We start from the raw sequence: 23,307 nt of genomic DNA, 5'->3' as shown, positions 1-23,307 counted from the left end.
CCCCTCACTCTCCCCAGCTGCTCACCGCACCCAGCTCCGGACTGCTCCAGCCCCAGCTCCACACTGCCTCGGCAGCGCTGCTGCTGCTGCTCTGCCTTCAGCTCCCTGTGCTGCTTCTCTGGCCCTGGTTGTTAGAGCTCGGCTCCCAGGGCAGGTCTGCTCTGCAGGCTGCTTCTGTGACTCTCTCTCAGCTCTCACCTGCTTCCTGGGCTGCTTGTCTGGCCCCTCTGGCTCTGGTTGCTGCAGCTCCCCTCCCAGGGCAGTCTGCTCTCTCTGGGCTGTGCTCTGGCTTTTTGGGCTGCAGCTCTGCTCCCAGCAGCTTAGCTTGGGCTCCTACTCTCGCCTTAGCTCGGCCCCACTCTGTCTGACCCAGGCAATTTCAGCTCACAAGCAGGACAGGACCCACCCTGGCCTTCTGTCTCTTTGATTAGCCTGCCTGCCCTGTCAATCAGGCTGACCTAGAGCATTGGCCTCTCGCCATTGTTCCTGGGGACTGTCAGTCTCAGGGTCCTGATTTGCCATCAATCCCTCCCCTTTTAGTGCTGGGAGCTAGCAACCAAAACACCCCCACTGAATGTTAGTAAGGGGATAACAGTCCCCTTACACATAGATGCTGCAGTTATTCCCATGTGTTTTTAAACTATTGTTAGCAGAGCACTAATATTTGTTATTTCCTGTTTCAGTCCTGTCCGCACTAGGACCATGTTCTAAAACTTTACTCCATTGTTATGTCCAGTTCAGCTCCAACATTGGGAGCAGTTGTACTGGGGATCACTGGAATCTCAGCTGCGGGGTCACCTAGACTTATATAGTATTGAGAAGAGTTGCATGAAACACGGGCAGCTGCCTGGAACCCTGTCTACCCAGTAACTCCCATTGTTGCTCCCATGTTTCCTATATAAGTCTTCTGTCTTTTTTTTTTCATTTATAGATAATTCCTGAAGCCAAAATCTGAAGCTGAGATGGGGAAGATGGTGCTATGGGCTGGTGAGTAAATCTGATCCTTTCCCAATGACATTTGAACCATTACAGTTTGGGGAATCCTTGCCTAGAAATTGAAAGGTGCAGCTGAGACTCAAACAAATCTGTAGCCTTTCTAACATTGTATTATGCAGGAGGTCAGACTAGATTTTCTAATGACCCCTTCTAGCCTTCAAAATCTATGAAACAGCAACATCCTACATAGGGATGTTTCAGCACAGACTTTGCTCTAATGGATTTTGGCTACCTTATGCTTAATTGGAAAGATTCACTCACGTGCAGAAGGCCCATGCAGTACTTTGAGGGCATGAATGGGGGGTTTAAATGGTGCTGGCTCCTCTGCGCAGGAATGAATTTCACCCTAAGTGAATGGGTGCCAAGAGTACAAAGTACCAGACTGACTTTTTTTCTAATGCATTTTCATTTGGTTTGCAGGCTTGGCCATTCTTGTGCAGTTGCAGCTGGGTAAGAATGTCTTGTTCTCTGTTTGGGTGTCTGGGGGCCGGTAATATAAATAGAAACAATGGATCAAATCCCCAAGTCCCTGTTCAGTTTTCACCCATTCCTAATACAGGCAAAACTGTCACTGAAGCTCATGAGAATTTTGCCTAAGTAAAGACTGATGACATGATTCTCTTCTCACAGTGGTGCAACTCCATTGCCTTCAAAGAAGCTACCCTGATTTACACCAGTGCGAGAGTAAAATCAGGTGCTGAATATAGACTTTAGGACTGGCAAAAGATGAGAAAGTGTTGCATGGTCTTGACAAGGGGTGGGGAAGCTTTTAAAATAACCCGGTGTTCCCACATGGAACGAACGTATGTATAACTTAGGGCAACTGGTGTATGTTTTACATGTTGGACTCACATGAGGCTCTTTATTGGATTATATATGATCTAATACAGGTGTGCTGGGGCTGGGGATGTTGCCACACCCCCGGCTTCAAGTAGCAGTAATAACCCAAATACATGGCTTCCATGGTTTCCATCATCAGCTCCCCTACTATAAAAATTGTGCCAGCCCTTGATCATAAGAACATAAGAATGGCCGTACCAGGTCAGACCAAAGGTCCATCTAGCCCAGTATCTGTCTACCGACAGTGGCCAATGACAGGTGCCCAGGGGAAATGAACCTAACAGGCAATGGTCAAGTGATCTCTCTCCTGCCATCCATCTCCATCATCTGACAAACAGAGGCTAAGGACACCATTCCTTACCCATCCTGGCTAATAGCCATTTATGGACTTAACCATTATGAATTTATCCAGTTCTCTTTTAAATGCTGTTATAGTCCGAGCCTTAACAACTCCTAGGATAAGGGTTGCCACAGGTTGACTTGTGCGCTGAGATGAAGAAGAACTTCTTTTATGTTGTCTTTAAACCTTGCCCCTGCTATTAATCGTGCATGTGGTGACCCTGTGTCTTGTGTATATGGGAATAGTAAATACTTTTCCTTATCTATTTTCTCCGAGATCACTCTGATTTTAATATATTCTCTATCATAATCCCCCCTTAGTCTCCTCTTTTCCAAGCTGAAGAGTCCTAGCCTCTTTAATCTTTCCTCATATGGGACCCTCTCCAAACCCCTAATCATTTTAGTTGCCCTTTTCTGAACCTTTTCTAGTGTCAGTATATCTTTTCTGAGGTGAGGAGACCACATCTGTACACAGTATTTGAGATGTGGGCGTACCATGAATTTATATAAGGGCAAAATGAAAGTGGTGTCATTTGTCTATATTGCCAGCCACACATACCTGTAATAAAGTAACAGATGTCATAGTGTCTATGAGGATGAAACATGTGCGTCCTTTCAACTTACATTATCTGCTATTAGGTGGGAAGCAAGAGAACCATGCACAAGCACTGATGGAAATCTGGAGTATTGTCTCCATTTATAGTTTGGTGCTTAGTAGCCAAGGAATGTTGGGCCGGATTTTTAAAGGTATTTAAGCCAGTGCCTAAAGATGTAGAGAGGTGTCTGGCTTCCCGGGAGTTGGGCGCTTTGGAGCTTTTGAAAATCTTACTAGGCACTGAAATATTTTAAAAATCTACCCTAACCCCCGACATCAGTCGTTAATACAGCATATACGGATGAGATCATGGCTCACGAATTCTAACCAGTTGATTGTGTAGCCATGCCATGTTTCTGGGGTGGCTGTCAGCCCATGAGACCATTAGATTTATCCCACCTGTGATGTATTACTAACACCACTGGTGCCATTGTGTGCTCTTTTTTATTTTTTTTAAACCAGGCTCTGCCTACAAACTTGTGTGCTACTTTACTAACTGGTCTCAGTACAGGACTGGACCAGCCAAGTACACTCCAGAAAATGTGGACCCATTCTTGTGTACCCACTTGATCTATGCTTTTGCTGGGATGGATAACCATAAGATCACTACTGTGGAATGGAATGATGAAACCCTCTACAGGCAGTTCAATGCCCTAAAGGAGAAGTAAGTAACGTCTAATGTGTAGAGGATTTTAAAAACTAGTTCATTTAAAGTTGACCTATATATGAATAACGTGAGGTTTTGTGCCCCTTTTTGTTTTCTTGTGTTTCAAGTTTTTTTTCTTGCTTGTTTTTTATTCTTAGAAATAACCAGGATGTCAAAATCATATTTTCCCTTAGTTTTTACTTGAAGGACTTTTGAATGACTCAGAAATGTGGATTGGGAAATGGGTTTGTAAAATCCTTTTTTTAAAAAGAGAATTTAGTTAAAGCAGCTGTTAGTAAAATCAAACCAAATCCAGAGTTTTATACAGTCTGAGTACAAATCACTTTCCCTGCCAACTGAAAAATTAGTCTTCCCTGATATCTTTCATATTATAACCCTGCTGTCCACAGAGTTTCCTAGGATAGACAAAGGCCCCAACAACCAAGAAAAAACAAACAAAACCAATCAAAATGTAAACCTTTCCCAAGACTTTTGGTCTTTGTTCATCAACAAGTAGCAAAACAGGAAGTAAACGGGTTGTTTTCTTTACAATTCACTTGATAATTGTTGTTTAAAATTCTGCTTAAGGCAGGTTTAGATTATTCTGGTTGCCTCATCATACCGTGAAGTTACACAGTAAACAGAGAGAGGTTTGCTCTGCAAAATTTAGAACTGGGTTTGCATTGCAACCCTCACCAAAGAGGTGTTCAAATCAGGAGTTCCAGAAAGGCCTTTATTATGATATTCAGATCCAGACTTCAACCCTTCAGAAATTTTGGAGGGGCTTTTTGAGTTTCAGGTCTTTATTCAAACCCATCTCTAGATGTGTCATTGTTGAATCTGTGAAACCAAATCAATTTCATGCCAGTAGATTTCAGTGTCATGAGGAAAGGATAATGGGGCAAGGTTCTGACCTCAGTCAGAGGGGTGTAAACCTGGAGTAACTCCACTAAGGAGGTGTGAATAAAGAAGATTTAAAAAATAAATTAATATCATCTTATATATTTTGTTCACTTAATTTTTTTTCCCCCCAATACTTTTTCTTGCTTTCTAGAAATAAGAAACTTGTCACACTCCTGGCTGTTGGAGGTGGAAGCTTTGGTACCCAAAAGTAAGAACTTTTCCCTTCATTTTTTAAGATGGCAGTGGTGACGGCAAGGAAGAGGGTCCTTTATCCCTTTAACAGTTGTGTTGATTGTTAACGAAGACAGTGGCAATCAAAATGAGACAGTATAACGCACAATGTGGGATAGAGGACAAGGGAAACAGTAGTAATAACAATAATAATAATGCTTAGCTCATCAGAAAATTTCAAAATGTTTTACAAAGGAGGTCAGTATCATTATTCCACTGTACAGATGGGGAAACTGAGACACAGAACCATGAAGTGATTTGCTCAAGGTCACACCACAGAGCAATGGTAGAGTCAGGAACAGAACCCAGCTCTTCTGAGTCCCAATCCAGTGCTTTATCCATAAGAACATGTAATTTCTTACTGCATGAAGAGGAAGGGTGATTGGCTGGACAGAACATTGGGCTGGGACTCAGGAGATCTATCCTAGCTCCGCCACTGACCTGCTATGTGATCTTGGGCAAGTCACTGCTCTCTCTGTGCCTCAGTTTCCCTCAATACCCTTGGTCTGTCTTGTCTGTTTGGATTGTAAATTCTTTGGGGCAATGACTGACTCTTACTATGTGTTTATACAGTGCCCAGTACAATGGAGCACCAGTCTTGAGCCTCTAGGTGCTACTGCAACACAAATAATAATTATTATTATTATTCTGGAGTCTAGATAATGGGCTATATTTGGACTAGGCAGAACTTGATATTTTTTTAAAATAATTTTGATGGATAACATCAATGTTTATTTTTAACACGTTAAAGATTTTTATCTATTTAAAATTTCAGAGTTGCACGAAATTATGGGGCGGGGGGGTCAGACAATTATTTAATGACAGTAGATGCTGAAATTCAAAATGTTAAAGCTTTATTAACTCTTAAAACACAAATTGTCAACATCACATGTCCTTATATCAACAAGTCATACCTGTTTGGACTATTCATTGGCTAGTAAACCTAATTCAGAAGTCTAAATCACTGGATTTTGACTTTAAGAAGTTCTCAGGCAGCATTTTTCTTACGTAGTCTAGCTGTAAATTTTGATTATTATTGCTGGAAACATTTTTTCATCAATTTGCGTGTGTATGGTGAAATTGTAAGAATGGCCGTACTGGGTCAGACCAATGGTCCATCTAGCCCAGCATCCTGTGTTCCACCTGTGACCAGTGCCAAATGCTTCACAGGCAATGAAAAGAACAGGGCAATTATTAAGTGATCCATCTCTTGGTGTCTAGTACCAGCTTCTGGCAGTTAAAGATTTAGGGACACACAAAGCATGGGATTGTTAGATGATGAAAAGAGGAGAGTAATGTTGCAATGATATGGAGGGGGAAGAGATGAAGGAAAAAGCGTTAGAGAAGAGAAATCTGATTACAAAAACAATAATAAAAAGCATTAGGCATCAGCAGAGAGATAAGGCTGTCGAGATAATAGATGGTATGATGGAAACTATGGGTCAGGTCCTCAGCTGGCAGAAAACAACATAACACTATTGAAGTCAGTGGAGCTACCTTGATTTACACCAACTCAGGATCTGGCTGTCTGGAAAGACTGGAGGACCAAAGGTGGGTGGGGCTAATAATGCAATTGTCAGACAAAAATTATTTCTTCCAGATTTACTGCCATGGTTTCCTCACCTGCTAATCGTAAAACATTCATCAATTCGGTGATTGATTTTCTCCGCAAGTACAAGTTTGACGGGCTAGATCTTGACTGGGAATATCCTGGTTCCAAGGGAAGCCCTCCAGAGGACAAGCATCGCTTCACCATTTTGGTTCAGGTACAAGAGTACTGTCGAGAGCCTGATCCAAAGCTCATCAAAGTCATTGAAACGTTTTAGCTAATTGCTGATGTGTAGCCCTGTAACTTATCAGTTGTGCCTGAAAATTGCTTGTTTTGACATGAGATAAAGGGTGATCATAGACAACATTAAGGTTATTCAAATTATTTGCAGATGTTTGCAAATTAAAAAAAAGGCCTAATTCCCATGAGATGGTTCTTTATCTCAAGCGAACAAGACTGACCATTGCTCTTTGTTTTCTACTTGTAGGAAATTGTAGCAGCTTTTGTTGAAGAAGGACAAAGAACAAGACGTGCAAGGTTGTTGGTTTCAGCAGCTGTGTCTTCCAGTAAGGACACCATGGATGCTGGATATGAAGTTGCTGCACTGGGGAGGTAAGTCAAAATGATTTCTGCAAGGTGGCTAGCAAGAACATAAGAAAAAGGCTATGCTCTGTAGGGTCCGTTGGCTTGATTTTAGATTTACTAATACAGTCCCAGTAGACGTCATTCGGTAATAATCCTGAAGGTGTGTCTGTCTTGCTCGTCTTTCCTATCCACATTAAAGAATAATCCAATGAAATCAACCCCAGGGTTAATTTGGATCCTAGTCCAATTTTATCCAAACCACCAAAGTTTGGGAGCTTGGATGAAAGGTTTCAGTTTAGGCCCCTCTCTACGTCAAATGGTATAATCCAATATCTAAGGATGATCCTGAAGGACTTGCTATCTTTATCACAGCCTAGCTTGTCCTGTACTACTTTAGTCTGGATGTTCTTAAGCCCTTCAGAGTGAAGAGGTCTTAGTCTTTTAGGAAATTGATTCCTTACTGTGGCATTTGTTTTGTTTGTATTTAGGAGTCTCGATTTTATCAATGTGATGACCTACGACTTCCATGGAAGTTGGGCATCTGTCACAGGACACAACAGCCCCTTGCACAAGGGCTCGGATGACTATGACAAAGTTCCCTTCTACAACTGTGTAAGAAAACAAATAACAATACAGGGCTAGATCCAAAGACCATTAAAGTCAATAGGAATCTTTCCACCAACTTCAATGGATCAGGCCCGGGGTTGGGTATTTGCCTGGGGTAAAAGTCATGTCACTGTGAAGGGTTTTCTCCCTACAGGAATATGCTATGAAATACTGGCAAGACAATGGTGCCCCAGCTGAGAAACTCATTATGGGATTCCCAACGTACGGACGAACTTTCAAGCTTTCTACTACAAATACTGGGGTTGGTGCTCCGGCTTCCGGGGGTGGATCTCCTGGGGCCTATACTGGTGAATCTGGCATCTTGGCTTACTTTGAGGTAAGCATTTCAAGCAAGTCATATCTATTTCTGGTTCTTCCATGGCCCCAATTACCATAGTGTCCGAGAGCCTATCTTTAATGTATTTGATCACCCTGTGAGGCAGGGCAGGGATATTATCCCTGTTTTACAGACTGGAAACTGAAGCATAGAGAGATTTGCCCAAGGTCATGCCGGGGAGTCTGTGGTGGGGCAGAGACTTGAACCTGGGTCCCAAGCCAGTGCGCTAACCACTGTACTATCCTTCCTCCCTACAAGATTTATAGAGCAAACTTGCTTTTTATTTTATACATTTCTTGTATGTGACAGACATTTGTTGTAATGGACAGGACTACAGATTGTTTAAAAGTCATCTCTTCCCCCCAGACTTTCTGTTTAAACTAGAATGTATCCTCATATGTAGTGAATCTGGCTCACTGGCTGTTAATGACTTTCATTTACACAGGTTTGCATGTTCTTAAAAGGAGCCACCACCAGATGGATTGAAGTGCAGAAGGTCCCATATGCCTTCAAAGACAGAGAGTGGGTCGGATATGACAATGTGAGGAGCTTTGAGATCAAGGTGGGTTCTTGTCATTTTCATGAGACCCTCATTAGAGAGCCTTGGAAACAGGAACATACAAGTGTCCCTTAGTAGATGAGACAAAGCCAACTTCTGGGCAGAGGCATGGGGCCAAATCCTCAGACGATGTAAATCAGCATAGCCCCCTAGAAGTCAGTGGAATGAGGCCAGTCTACACCAGCTGGGGATGTGGCCCTCTGAGCAGACCTTGTTAGGAATGGAGTGGTAGGGCTCACGAGGAAGAAGACTGAGAGCTCAAGTGGAGACATTACGTTTCTTCCTAAAGTTTATATAATTGAAATTGCACTAAAATACTATAGAAACCTCTATGGAGAAATGAATTTCTGCACTGGCAAGGGCTGCACTGTGATTGGTTAGACAGGCACAACTGGAAATAACAAGGAGCTTAGAGTAAGATTCACCTGTTCTTAACAATCCCAGGTGGCTCCACCACAGAAGGATGATCCTATATATATTCCACTGAAGTCTGCTCGGTACATTCTTGGTGCACTGGGCACATATGCAGCACACATTGGGGCCTTTTTGTTTATGACTGTCAATGTATTTGCATGGGCCATCTGCTTAGCAGATACTATGCTTCCTCTGAAACAATTTCTGGTTATCTAGTATCAATGGAGACAAAGTTAGAGATGGAAAATATCTCCTAGACGTCATCTGAGCCACCCCCCTCCCAATTCAGTGTTGTTCCCTAAAGCACATTACTACATGCCAGTTTTAAATAGCAAGGGACGTTGCACATAGCTGTCTGTTCTTTTTCTGCAGACCCAGTTCCTGAAGGAGAAGCACTATGGAGGAGCCCTGGTTTGGGCTCTTGGCATGGATGACTTCACTGGCTCTTTCTGCGGTGAAGGAGCCAACCCTCTTGTAGGGAAGCTGAAGGCTCTCCTTGGAAACTGAGAGCCAAATCATTGGACAAGGAAGGAGCCTAGCAGGGAGGGAAACATCATATTTATTGTCCAGGGACCTGATTCAATGTCCACTGAAGTCAAGGGGAGTTTTTCTATTGACTTCAATGGTTTTGGATCAGGCCCTAGTTGCAGAAATGACTAACATCTGTTTTTCCTAATCTGTTTTTTTTGGATTCAGACACCTGTAAATAAATTCTGTGCTGAAAAAGCTGCCACTGTGTACCAGGATGGAAGGGCCACGCCGACATTCTGGCTGTGGAGCAGAAGTTACTGCATTCAGTCTGGTCCTTCAGACCCATTCCATATGCTGCCCTAGTCTACGTATGAACCCTCTCATGAAACACTAGAGATCATTCTAATTGTGAAATATACCAAGAGAGACCTAGCTTCAAGCCTCTTTGTCCCCAAACCTCCAAACTCTGGTGAAATTTAACATTTAGATTTAGTCCATATCTCTGTAGTGGGTCAAACCAAACCTATCAACAGCCCAGAAATTGGGATATCGAGAGGTGGGACCATGTTCCAGAAAGAGTTCAGGTCCAGGCTTTGACTAGATCACATAGTCTGGGTAGGCCATTTCAGTACTGCATTGATTCTGAACCTTGGGATTGCATAAAATATGCTGTGCATGTTTTGCTTTGGAACCCTGATTTAATGTGTCTCAAAATGCTACAGCATTCCTATAGTAAGCACTCTTGGAGTCCCCTCGGTTATAAATAAATGCAACCAAAAGCAAGACAATATTGCCTTATTGATGAGAGTGATTTGCTTCATGTTTGTGGCACCATATGAATTCCCTTCAGTTTTCCTTCAACACCACAAAGATGAGCTATTTTACGATTTCATCAATGCGTATTGCAGGGTGTCTTGCACCTTCCTCTGAAGCACCTGCTGTACTGGTCATTGTTGGGGACAGGATATTGGACTAGACGGGCCATTGCTCACATCTGACTTTCACTTCCCAGGTCAGCAGGCGTTGGGAGATCAAGTTCCCAAGCCCAAAGAGGATGAGACACCTTTATGCAGCTGTAAAGCCAGCTGATTTGAATGAGAAACAATTATTCTGAAAAACAAATTGGTTTCTTCCTCACCTGAAGGACACAACTAAGCCAAGTGTGGGGAAATAAGACTTATAGGAGGCTAATGCTAGGATGAGTGATAGGTGAGAATAGTGCTGCTGGAGAGTTGGTTCTGTGCCCTGTCAGTCAGGAAGAATAGCTTATGGGGAGAATGGAGCAGAATACATTGGGTTCATGAACATTACGGATACAATGTGAATTCCAGCCTTGCTTCTGTAGCTATTTCTTCGGGGCTCTGGAGTGTTGTTAACTTGGAAGAAAATCTGAGCGGCTTTTTAGCACACTACCTTGTCTCCCAATGGCTGGCTAGCTCTTCTCCAGTGAATTCATCAATCATTTTCTAAATCAAGTTCAAATACACAAGAGGGAACCTGGGCCTTTCAGATAACAGCATTTGCACAGTGCTGGCACGGTGTCTGTGCCAAGGAGGAGTGGTTGAGAGAGCAGCTAAGGGAGAGTCCAGTGGCTGTAGAGATGGGGCCATATGTAATCTCAAGGTAACTGTTTACCATTCCTGTGAAGGTCACTTGCATTAGTTTATGGCATCTTGTGCATTATGGTGATACTGTATTGATCACCCCTCTATAGAAAACCTTCAGCTCTTTCTTATATAACTTGCTCAGGTACACATATTCAGCACAAGCAAATAGAGGCAGATAGGGGTACCGTTGCTTTGGGGCCCACACATCCCATACAAGTTCTGCAACTCACAGGCCACCTGTATATCCCTCTCCAGTGGTAGGCAAAAGGGGAGGGACAAAATCACCAGCCGAGACCTACTTTTGCAGGAGAACTGGAGTGGGAGGAAAATGATGGCTTGATACCATCTTTCTGGCTACGTGGGGGCCAAGTGTCAGGCTGTTTTTTGACGATATTTGTCTGTTATGTCTTATGTGATGTTTCTGTCACTGATCGATTTATTTTATTATTCTGATTTATAGAACTGACCGTTTTCTTTTTCAATTTTCAAAATTAAATTCAAAACTTCAAAAAAAATTTCAAAGTATAACAAAAAGTCCCAGGAATTTTCCCCTTATTTCTTCTGACAAGCTGGTCAAGAAATTTCTAAAATTTCAAAATTTAGTATTTATGAATTTTAAAAAAAACAAATGAGAGAAAATATTTTGAAACAATTTTATGACATTTTCCCCCATTCCTCCTCCCCCACCTATCTCTGTGGATTTATAAAGTTCCCTCTGTCCAGTAGCCTAGGAGACTGAAGAGATAATTGCAAGCCAGTAATACCTATAATCATTAATAATATAACTCCACCATACCTGGTCCCAAGCCCAGTTGAAAAAGGAGGATGGTGGCATCAGCTTGACAGCTGGCTATAAAAATCTGCCATAAAGTGAAACTATGAGTCCTCAAGAATGAGGGAGTGCAGGGTCAGATGGCTTGGTCATGGAATGCGCTGTCCTGACAATTGTGTGGGTAAGAGAATCCAACAGATCAAGACCGAAGGAAAAAGACCAGAGGGCGACCCACGAAGAAGTGATGGAATGTCATAGAGAAGACATGTTAGCATATGGTGTGACAGAGGATCTGTCACTGAACAGAGCACTCTGGCAGGAGGGGGTTTGTAAGACGGACCCCATGTGATGGAATTAATGGAAGGGAGAAGATTAATAACATAACTGAAATTTCATACAATCCAAAATATACTAAAGATCAAATTGATGTGGCATCATCATTACAAGGAGGTAGAAAGAGAGCTCAACACAGAGCCTGGCAATGATACAAACAGAAAACACATCTGAAAGGGAGTGTTTTCAGAGCCCTCTAAAAGCAGGGAGGGATGATGCTCCGGTGGAAGTAGCTTCCACGCTCCAGGGGCCATCACAACTGCTTGGCCACATGTTGATGGAGAGCTCCTCAGTGGAAGCCCCAAGAAGTAAACACTGTTAGAGAATAGAGAACTGTCAGGCTAAGGCTCACGGAGGTCGGGTATGGTCGAAAAGGGCATAACGAGAACCAATGGATGGAAGCTGAAGCTAGACAAATGCAGACTGGAAATAAGGTGCAAATTTTTCGGAGTTTTTCATTTATTATTTATATTACGATAGCACTGAGAGGGCCAAGCTGAGATCGGGGCTCTGCAACACATATCCATAATAAGGGACAGTCCCTATCCTGAAGAGCTGAGAAAATGGACAAGACAGTAAAAGATGATCATCCTCATTGCACAGATGGGGAACTGAGGCATAGGGAGATCTCATAATTTGCCCGAGGTCACACATGGAGTCTGTGGCAGAGCAGGGAATTGAACAAAGATCTGCATCCCAGTCTAGCTGTAGGCTGGAAGAGGATGGCTCATGGAGCTGGCTTTCCACAGGACAGAGGGAGAGATTTTGCCATGCATTACGTGTTTTAAAACTGACAACCCCTGTTCCAAAAATCAAAAACATCCAGTTTCCTTGTCTCTGTTTTTATTTTCCTGGAGTTTGTGAAGTTTGGCTGGGGGGCCATGCCTGCCCTGTGGATTCCACAGTGATGAACCAGCCATATCTAAAGCAGTGCTGAAGCCCCTGGGCTGAGCGTTTCCTCTGGAGAAAGCATGGGGAAGATGTTGCTGTGGGCTGGTGGGTAATCCAAATGTCTCACATAGAGAAAGCGGATGGGGTCACTGAATTGTCTCTAGAGGACTTGGGGCAGCACATCTAAGTGTTCAGTCCTAATGATCCTGGAACAGGGTGAACTGTTGAGTCTGATAAAAAGAAATCAGGTGAAGTGCGTGTAATGTATTCTCATTTGCTTTGCAGGTCTGGCCATTTTACTGCAGTTGCAGCTAGGTAAGAAGGACCCTTTCCTTCCTTGGCATACCTGGGGATGGGGAATATTTTTTTTTTCCAGATTTGCTGTTTGATTATCCCTTCTATTGGTAGAATGACTGACTGTGCACAGACACTAAACCTCGAGGAGTCATTTTGCTGTGCAAAGCGGGTGCAAAACCCATGCTCTCATGGCATTTCCCCTTCCCACAAGTGGAAATGACAGCACCAGGTGCAAAGCAGGGAGAATCAAGCTCTAGATCTTTAAGTCAAGTGCAGATGGATCTGAAACCCTGCTGTCTTTATCAATGTGGATACAATTCTTGGGTTTGGGTTGGACAGGGCCTGAGCTGCAAGCATGGGATCTGGATCTAGTTTCACATTTTCCCACAGCGTGGAAGTATTCTCAGTCTGGGGCCAAACCCTCAGCCAGTATAAAGCAGCATAGCTCCACTGTAGTTAGATTGAGTCACATCAATTCACACCCGCTAGGATCCAGCAGCTGGAGATCTGACTCAGGACCATCTGTAGTTCTGATCAGTAAGCCAGGGATTAATGTTGTTTTCAGGATGGTGGTTGGTTAGACAGCCAGGTAGCTGAACAGTCTCTCCCCATTCAGTAGTGAGCAATAACACCTGATACCACCCTCAATGCTCTTTCCTATCAGGCTCTGCCTACAAGCTGGTCTGTTATTTCACTAACTGTTCTCAGGACAGGCCTGCTCCTGCCACGTGTAAGCCAGCAAATATGGACCTATGCTTCTGCACCTATGTGACTTATGCCTTTGCCACCATGAGCAACATTGAGATTGCCCTGTACAAATAGAACAATGATGTCCTCTGCCCACGGTTCAATGGTCAGTAACTCATAGTTTCTACATCTCTGGGCCAGCTCCTCAGCTGGTGTGAAGTGACGTCGTTCTATTGGCTGTCATGGAGTGACACTTATTTACACCAGCTGAGGATCTACCCTTCTAGAAGGAAAAGCTTGATTTTTTAAAAAAAACAAACAACAGATGACTTGCCTCTCTAAATATATTTCACTGTTTTACCTACTCTCTCCCATAGCAACAAGAAAATGGTCACCATGCTAGCCATTGGAGGATGGAACTTTGGGACCCAGCCGTGAGTTCCCTGAGTTGTGTGTGATGGCTAGGGATGGAAATGAACATTCTGGTGATACGTTAGTGATGGCTGTTGATGGTCCCCTGATCAAGAACAGCCCCAGAGCGGGTGGTGTTGATGGGGATAATGAAAGTGAGAATGATAGGTGATGGAGGAAGAGGGGATAAGGAGGAGGTGATGAAGAGGAGGATGGCTATGGTGATGAAGAGAGTCGGGGAAGGGGAATGAAGATTAGGATAGTGATGAATAAAAGAGTCTTCATGTGGCACTTATGTTCCAAAGATGAAATTTACCCTTGTCCAGAGGGCCAGCACCAAATAAGCCCTCTTTTTGGGGGCCTAAATGGGATGCATAGGGCTCGGCACAAAGGGAACTTTAAAGGTGATGACAATGGTGAAAGAGAAACTTGTGTACCGTATGCAATTCTGATGACAGAAGATGATGGCAGAGACTGACTTGGGCTGTGAAGGCAGGGAGCTGCATTTACAAAAGGGGTGACCAGGAAAATAGACGGAGGAGTTGCTGCTGATAAATAGTAGCGTTGAGAGTCAAAGTGAGGATGGTTTTCCAGCCCAGCTAAGAAATCTGTTCTTCCCAGGTTCACTGGCATGGTGGCCACAGTCACTAGCCACAAAACTTTCATTGACTCTGTCATCGGGTACCTCTGTCAGTATGGGTTTGATAGGATCGACCTGGACTTTGAACATGTTTTAGGGGATGCCCCCCTGAGGACAAGCATCACTTCACCATCTTGGTCCAGGTGAGATGCCAGTGTTTATGTTCCTAACACAATGGGGCTCTGCTTTGCAAGTGGCCCTTGAGTGAGGTAAATATTAAATAATAATGTCATAAATCCCTAGGTTCTGAGGAAAGATTAAAGCTAAAATAGTGTGTAATTTTAATTCCACAAGTCCCAAAGAAATCTAACACACTGAAATAAATCAATCTAACCCTCTGGAAAGCTTCCTCCATTGAGAGAATATCTGAAAGATTTTATGTAGCTGACTTGATACGTTCACTAGCTGAGTTTTTTCCCTATGACAGTGAAGGCTCTCAATAATGTGACCTGTGCACAAACTTCCCGGTGAATTCCTATAACTTTACTGAAGAGTAGCAATCCCATGAATGTTGTACTGCAGCTGTTGCACAAACGAAAATGCACTGAAGTCTGTGGCTTCCGAATAAATGTATGAAAACAATATAATGACCGGCGTAATGGAACTTCCCACACTCTGCACAAACGTTACCTCCTTGTCCCTGATTTCCCAGAATGAATTTAGATAAATTATGCTGTCAAGAAAAACTACGCATTTCTGAGTGTGATGTTGTAATAAGAGGAAGCACAGTTACTATGAGGACTGATGATAATTTGCTTAAGAAATATCTGCAACTGCCACTAAAGCCTCTGCGTTCAGAGCTATAACCTGCCAGCTTTAGCGTGACAAGGGATTACCCTTGTATTATAGTGGTTTCAGAAAGTAATACAGGCTTGGCATGGAGATTATCTATCCATCCTAGGGTTTTATACTACTGTCCCTCGTTGTAGCATCAGAGCACCTTCCATGTAAAATCAGTATCAATAACAAAGACTCCAGTGGACTTTATGGAGTTTCTGGCACTTTTCCCTGTTTGGGTAAAAGCTCTGCTTGGGACTGAGTTTGTGTTTTTTTGTGTGCTAGATTTTATTAATTTCCTTTGGGGAAGTGGCAGGAGGGCTTGTGGCTAGAAGGGGGTAACAATGTTGGAAGATCATCCCAGTGGTGGAATTACTAGTTTCAAAATCCATTTATTCTTTGAGAGACTTGCAAGGAAGTTGGGGAAGAAAGAATACAGGAAATGAACAAAAGTGCATCTTCAACCTCTTCCTAACTTTCCCCCCCAAACACCTAAACGTCATGAATTCCAACTTGTACGGTAGATATACCCTGGGGCAGCTTGCATCTCTAGGGTCCTCCAATATGCAGGACACTGCTAGAAAAAAACCCACCTTCTATTTTTCATTAACTCTAAGCAGACTTTCTAGATCTACAGCCAATGACCTTCTGGTAGCATCTGACTTCCATCACAATCTCTGTGAAAGAGCAACAAGTGATATGGGCCAGAACCTAAACAGCATTTAGGAGCCTAACTCCTCTTGATTTCAATCTACATGACTAGGAGCCTCAGGCTTATTAGGTGAACATAACCACCTGCTGCTGGCTGGAAACGTAGCACCAACACTGTTACTGCCATTCCAAATATAGCCACTGGCCCTGATCCGCCACTACTTTGCTTATTCCTGCACATTCTGATTTGCTAGCCTTTTACACCCACCCTTCACTACTGTCAATCACAGTGCAAGACCCAATAGAGAATCAAACCCACTAGCATCAAAAGCCATACTGTTATTTAAACTCCACCCACACACATACTGAAGACATACACTTTGACACTGGAGTATGTTCTAAACCTGACTTCTTTTTTTTTAATGAAATGACACCAGTTAAACCCTAATGTAAACACTGATCAGTTCTTTATGAAGCAGCCTAATTCTGGAGTCAGAATAGCATAGCAGAGCATGCATAGCATAGCACACACCCCGATTCTTGGTGCCGCTAAAACAGAACTGAGAAACTTAACTGGAAAGGAAAAGATGCGCTCTGATGGGTAGAACTATTCAGCTGTAGTATAAGCTCAAGTAGGCCAATCGATTCCGATGTTTCCTGAATTCTTTATCTGTAATCAGCTAAAATAGAAATAAATATTGATGGACGTAACAGCTTTAAAAGTAGAGCACATTGTAAAACAGTGTTGAAAGCAATCGGCAAGTTTAAGAAGCCCCAGTGTGGGTCGTGAGTGCGGTTTGAACATTGAATCTCTACCACTTGAGTTACAGGACTAACTCTCATTAGCTGCTAGCAGTATTAGCCTCTATGTGGATTAGCATTAGAGAAAACATGAGACATTGCACTAGCCCAGGGGTCAGCAACCTTTTGGAAGTGGTGTGCTGAATCTTCATTTATTCACTTTAAGTTAAGGTTTTGCGTGCCGGTCATACATTTTAACATTTTTAGAAGGGCTCTTTCTATAAGTCTATAACATATAACTAAACTATTGTTGTATATAAAGTAAATAAGGTTTTTAAAATGTTTAAGCAGATTCATTTAAAATTAAATTAAAATGCAGAGCGCCCCCAGACTGGTGGCCAGGACCCAGGCAGTGTGAGTGCCACTGAAAATCAGCTCGCGTGCTGCCTTTGGCACATGTGCCATAGATTGCCTATCCCTGCACTAGCCTATAATAAAATATATACACCTATCTCATAGAGCTGGAAGGGATTAGTGAAAGGTCATGGAGTCCAGTCCCCTGCCTTCACTAGCAGGACCAAGTACTGATTTTGGCCCAGATCCCTAAATGGTCCCCTCAAGGACTGAACTCACAACTCTGGGTTTAGCAGGCCAATGCTCAAACCACTGAGCTATCCCTCCCCCCTTTATGAGGTTCCTTATGTCCTTAGCCTGGAATTGTCCTGTCCTAGATAACTTAGAGTTTACTGTTTCAGCCCTCTCTGCAGACCCGTTGTTCATAAATTAGTCCCTGCATGCCCAATTGTAACTTCATTAAGTCATGTTTCCTTCCCATTGCTTCTAAGCCCCTTGGATTTCTAGCAAATTTCCTCTCTTTCTGTAGGTACAGCATGCTGCACAAGGAGAATGACATTAGTCCCTCTGAGTATCCATATGATTTCCTTTGTCTGATGTCTTGATCAACCAAGTCCCATCTCAAGAGTAAAGAATAACTATGTGGATACCTATACATAAATTCCATACCTCTGTTCTCAGAGTCCTCCTCTCTGGCATCGGTACTAAAGACCAATCTGGAGACCCAAACTTCATTGGCCAGGTGATTTTCTTATGTGGCAGCTTGTCTGCTTCATAAGTTCCAGGTCTAAAGGAAGATGAACACAAAATCTCGTATCTGCAACTGATTCAGACATGGAGTTTATATTCTGCTGATTTACAAGCTCCACATTGATCCACTGGCAGATGTGTATGATACAGTCTTTGGTTCATCATACTGGGATTCTAAATCTTGAGTAGTCATTACATAAGAACAGCCATACCGGGTCAGACCAAAGATCCATCTAGCTCAGGATCCTGTCTTCTGATAGTGGCCAATGCTAGGTGCTTTAGAGAGAATGAACAGAGCAGGTAATCATCAAGTGATCCACCCCCTTTTGTCCACTCCCAGCTTCTGGCAAACAGAGGCTAGGGACACCATCCTTGCCCATCCTGGCTAATAGTCATTAATGGACCTATTCTCCATGAACTTATCTAGTTCTTTTTTGAACCCTGTTATAGTCTTGGCCTTCACAACATACTCTGGCAAGGAGTTCCACAGATTGACTGTGTGTTGTGTGAAAAAATACTTCCTTTTGTTTGTTTTAAACCTTCTGACTATTAATTTAATTTGGTGACCCCTAGTTCTTGTGTTATGAGGAGTAAATAATACTTCCTTATTTACTTTCTCCACATCAGTCATGATTTTATAGAATCCTATTATATCCCCCTTTAGTCATCTCTTTTCCAGGCTGAAAAGTCCCAGTTTTATTAATCTCTCCTCATACGGAATCCATTCCATACCCCTAATAATTTTTGTTGCCTTTTTCTGAACCTTTTCCAATTCCAATATATCTTTTTTGAGATGGGGTGACCACATCTGCATGCAGTATTCAAGATGTGGGTGTACTATGGATTTATATAGAGGCAACATGATATTTTCTGTATCCCTTTCTTAATGATTCCCAACATTTTGTTCATTTTTTTTGACTGCCACGGATGGATGAGTGGATGTTTTCAGCGAACTATACACAATGACTCCAAGATCTCTCTCGAGTGGTAATAGCTAATTTAGACCGCATCATTTTATATGTATAGTTGGGATGATGTTTTTCAATGTGCATTATTTTGCGTTTATCAACATTGAATTTCATCTGCCATTTTGTTGCCCAGTCACCCAGTTTTGAGAGAACCTTTTGTAACTCTTCACAGCCTGCCTGGGACTTAACCATCTTGAGTAGTTTTGTATCATCTGCAAATTTTGCCACATTACTGTTTACCTCTTTTTCCAGATCATTTATGAAATAGATTAGGCATTGCTATTGGGGCAGTCCCTGGTTATATCTCTCCTCTATATATTTGACCTCTATGTATTTGATCCAGTCCTTCCACTGCAAACATGTGAAAAGATGAAAAAAAAATGAGAGATCCCTGCAACAAATTCAAATTCTATTTTATGAAAGCAGGATTTTGGGCCTGATTCTCCACTGCTTTTCTCCTTGTGAGATCTTCAAGGTACACAACACAAGGCAGTTCGAGTACACAGTTGCATACCTTCCATTTGTGCCTCTGCAATGCTATTCCTTAATGTCTAGGCGGTCTTTTACCTTGCTACGAAAGGAGTGAGAAACAGATTTATGGTACCCAGGGAAAAGCTCTCTATCCAGAGCCTTCTGTGGAAATCGTGATGACTTGATGGAAAATGGGGCATAGGCAGGCTGGAACTTTCGGTCTTTGCCCCATGCTGATTGGTGTGTTCCAGGGCCAGGAGTCTCTGTCTATTTATAAGGCAGCAGATTAAAAAAGAAAAGAAAAGAAAAGAAAAAGTTAGCAGTGGGGGCCTGATGCTCATTTACAATCTAGCTGCTCTGACAATGTCAAGGGGCCTTAAAGTGATTGCAAATGTAAATGTATGCATGTTGCTAAAGCAGTTTAAAGTGGTTTGAGTGTAAATAAGAATCAGGACAGGACCCATATATTCTGGTAATTCTGTAATTTTGGATTGCTAGAGATACTTTGGCCAAAAAGCACAAATCTTAAAGCCGGGTGATATTCTTGGAGGCGTCTATGAAACTTTCCTACTAATCTTATATCGATATGTGCCCTATCGCTCCTAAAATTATTATCTTCTGGGAGCAATGAAGAGATCTGAAGGTATGCAGGATCTTTCTGCAGAAACCTGCAGTTACCGAGCATTGAGAGTTTGGTCTGTGTTTGTCCCTTTAACAGATCCACTCTATTTCTGAAATGCCCATCACCATTGTTTCTAGGCACCATCTGTAATTCATAAACAGCATCTATTTCTGATACCTTCCTCAATCAATAGGATGTTTAAGAACATAGAGCTACTTCAGCAGGTTAAGAAGTTCATGCAATGAAGGGGTCAGAAGGTTTCCTTGTATTTGATTACTTAATCAGCTGTAGAGAGGGGATAGCTGAATAATTTCCCCACACTTCAGCATATCAGAGTAATCTATAATGAAATATGTATATGCGACCAAGCGAGAAATTCAACAGTGGGCAGAGGATCAGCATAAGATCCATGCATCACTTAATTTGTTACTTAGGTGGAATTTAAGCGGTGAATGGAGCTAGCCTTCAGCACAAGGGAGAATTTCACCCAGAATGAATAAATTTCTAACTAGCAATCCTTGCAGAACTCTCTTATTTTTTATAGAGTTGTGACTAGTAAATGGAAAAGTATTTTCTCCCCCCAAAATTTCAGATACTCCTTTTACATTTGTGTGAACCAGGGACCAGAATTGCCAAAGAGCTCAGCATCCAATGTGCACCCAGCATGTTCAGTGATTTTGAAAATTGGGCCACTTATTTAGGCGCTTAAATGGATAGAGGGATGCTTTGGAAAATCTGGCCCTATGTGCTTAATTCTGTCATCAAATATCTGCAGGAGCCAGCAAAGTGAATGGAAATTGGACATACATATTGCAGGTACTTGTGATGGAATTACAGTGCATTCATTTTTTTAATCACCCACAGGAACATGCAGCAGCCATGACGCACAGTAGAGAGTGCTTTCCTTACCTTACAATCTGGTGGGAAACGTAGGGATGTTCTTGCTCCCAGTATGTAACCTTTGGTGCTCTCTGGTTTATGAGTCAAGGCATATACCATGCTACTCCTCTGTATGTAAAAAGCAGAGGTGTGCTTAGTGCCAGTTATGATGTCATTCACATCAGTTTAAGGTTTAATGCGTTTGAGCAGCTAGAGACCAAATTGTTGTTAAAGTCTCTTATCTCAAGAAAAGGCCTTTTTTCAATTTTCACTGTCACGAGTGGGAAGGCCTTGTGATTAAAGCAGGAGTCAGGAAATCAGATGTGGATTCAATTCATGGCTGTGTCACAGCCTCTGTGTGTGACTCAGGGGAAGTCATTTAATTCTTTCTGTGCCTCAGCTGGAAAATGAGGGATAATAATGCCTTCTTTTGTTCCTATTGGGTACAATTTTTACAAGTGTTTGACTTTCAAGTGAGACTTAAGCTCCTTAAGTCACATTTGATTTGAAAATGGGACTTAGGAGTCTAAGTCAATTATGTGGTCTTGAAAAAAATTCCCTTCCTCTCTATAGACAGTTTTCCAGCACCAGGACTGTCTAATTAAATATATGTGCAGCCTCCACCCCAGGTGAGCCTCAATCTTGGTTGGTGACACAAGCTGCTACTTCATCCTAGTACCCTGGGATGGGAGCTCTATTGCAGAATGACTCACCTCGTCATTGTTGTAACTCCCGGGCCCACGATAGGGGTCCCCAAGGATAGGGACCAGCTGGTTCCCCAGTCGGTCTGGGGCATGGTGAAAGGGGAAAATTTTCCTCTCTTGACATGATCCAAACGAGTTTCTCTTCTGCACCGCTACAGATGCAAGAAACCACAAAGCTGTAGTTAGAACAAGCAAGTGGGGACCTGCCTCCACTGCATGGGGTGTTATTTATCCACAGGAGGTGGATCTGCTCAGCACTGAGAGGGGCGCCCGCATTGGGTACAGCCAGAGGAGCCCCCCGGGAGGTGCCAGGGCTCGGGGCGGGCACGGGAGCCCGTGCTGGGCACGGCCAGGGGAGATCCCCGGGAGGTGCCTGGGGCGGCGGCGGGCGGGGGACCCCCCCCCCCGAGAGGTGCCCGGGGAGGAGGTGGGCGGGGGAGCCCGCCCTGAGGTGCCCCGGCCGGACACGGCTCCGCTCACCTGTCAGCTCCCACTCCCAGATCATGCCGCCTGCCCGTGTGTACGGCCCGTTACCATGGACACGGGAGGGGGCGGGGCCCGCGCGAGCCTCGGGCGGAGAATCCCGGGATACCCGATCCGTGCGCGCCCCCCGCGCTCCTGCAAGCGGGCGCCTGACGCCTCTACTCGGGGCGCGCTGCAGCCCCAGGGACCGGGGTGGGGGGGCAACTGGCCGCGGCGCCCTGCTCGCAGCAGATCCGTCCCGCAGGGATGCACCGCAGAGAGCAGATATTTGCAGGCGAAGCCGGGTCATTCATTGTGTGCCAGAGCCAAAAGCAGCACCAGCCCCGGCGGAGCCGTGCAGCGCGGGGGCTGCCTGCCCTTGGGGCACTGGTGCAGGTTGTGAGCTGAGGCAAGGCGTGGCTCGTGACAACTGTTTTGTGGCCCCGCTGTCCTGTCTCGCGCTCGCAGTGAGGCTGGAGATGATGGGAGGCTGCTCTGATCTGACCCATTCGGATCCCCAGTCCGCAGCAGTGTCGGCTGAGGTTACCTAGCAAAAAGGACTCTCAATAAAGGGTCTGAATAATATGCATCCAAGTCACAGAAAATTCAGATGAGAAATACTACATGGAGCCAGTTTCTATCAGCATATTGCAATACTTAAAAGCAGGGGTCCTGGAACAATGTGCATAGTGTGGTGGGAGGAGTGGGTGCTGAGAGCCTTTGAACCAAACTGTAAAGCCTATGTGTAAGGGAATGGAAACCCCTTCAAGCCAGGAGATGCAGCACCTATGTTTATAAGCATCCCTATCCAACACACCTAATCCACTGGCACACAATGTTGTAGATGCCTTCTGGATAGCTGTCTTATAATTGGCAGTAGTTAGGCAGCTGGCTACTAAGACCACTACTTATCATTGCGACCAATATTGTCTCATTGTTTCCTTATGCTTTGGCCATCTGGTTTTATCTCCAGCTGCTGTCTCTTGTTTTATTAGATGGTCATCTCTCGGGAGAGGGGGGCAAGGATCATCTTTTGGTTCTGTGTTCGTACAGCTCCTAGCACAATAGGGTTCTGGTCCATGCCCAGGGGTCCTAGGTACTATCACAATACAAAAAACAATGATAAAAGCAGAGCAGAATAGACTAGCATCACCTCCAGCATGTCTTTTTTTCCAAAACGCCAAAATAAATCTCAGCTCTTTCAAAATTTCTCATGTTT

General features: G+C 43.6%; 3 protein-coding genes across 3 annotated transcripts in view; 2 read left to right on the top strand and 1 right to left on the bottom strand.

Annotated features, from left to right (window-relative positions):
- Positions 1–9,193, top strand: part of LOC116827929 (acidic mammalian chitinase-like) — a 10,486-nt gene extending 1,293 nt beyond the window's left edge. The window contains exons 2-11 of the mRNA XM_032785838.2: positions 932–987; positions 1,417–1,446; positions 3,233–3,434; positions 4,471–4,527; positions 6,151–6,316; positions 6,587–6,711; positions 7,173–7,296; positions 7,445–7,627; positions 8,073–8,189; positions 8,973–9,193. Coding sequence (XP_032641729.1) covers positions 963–987; positions 1,417–1,446; positions 3,233–3,434; positions 4,471–4,527; positions 6,151–6,316; positions 6,587–6,711; positions 7,173–7,296; positions 7,445–7,627; positions 8,073–8,189; positions 8,973–9,107 — 1,164 coding nt within the window. The 5' untranslated portion in view covers positions 932–962 and the 3' untranslated portion in view covers positions 9,108–9,193. The remainder of the gene's footprint in view (positions 1–931; positions 988–1,416; positions 1,447–3,232; positions 3,435–4,470; positions 4,528–6,150; positions 6,317–6,586; positions 6,712–7,172; positions 7,297–7,444; positions 7,628–8,072; positions 8,190–8,972) is intronic.
- The window catches only part of TOMM6 (translocase of outer mitochondrial membrane 6), a 466,247-nt gene that overhangs the window by 198,256 nt on the left and 244,684 nt on the right, over positions 1–23,307 (top strand). The gene's annotated exons all lie outside the window — the stretch shown is intronic.
- Positions 16,586–22,174, bottom strand: CIMAP3 (ciliary microtubule associated protein 3). The gene is made up of 6 exons (XM_032785842.2): positions 22,107–22,174; positions 21,636–21,778; positions 20,953–21,051; positions 19,555–19,688; positions 17,902–18,019; positions 16,586–16,817 (listed from the first exon to the last, which is right to left on the bottom strand). The coding sequence occupies exons 1-6, from the start codon at positions 22,129–22,131 to the stop codon at positions 16,749–16,751; spliced, it is 588 nt and encodes a 195-aa protein (XP_032641733.1). The 5' UTR covers positions 22,132–22,174; the 3' UTR covers positions 16,586–16,748.

Source organism: Chelonoidis abingdonii, chromosome 4, assembly GCF_003597395.2.
Source record: "Chelonoidis abingdonii isolate Lonesome George chromosome 4, CheloAbing_2.0, whole genome shotgun sequence".
Classification (NCBI taxonomy): domain Eukaryota; kingdom Metazoa; phylum Chordata; order Testudines; family Testudinidae; genus Chelonoidis; species Chelonoidis abingdonii.
This window is presented reverse-complemented; position numbering and strand designations above follow the sequence as displayed.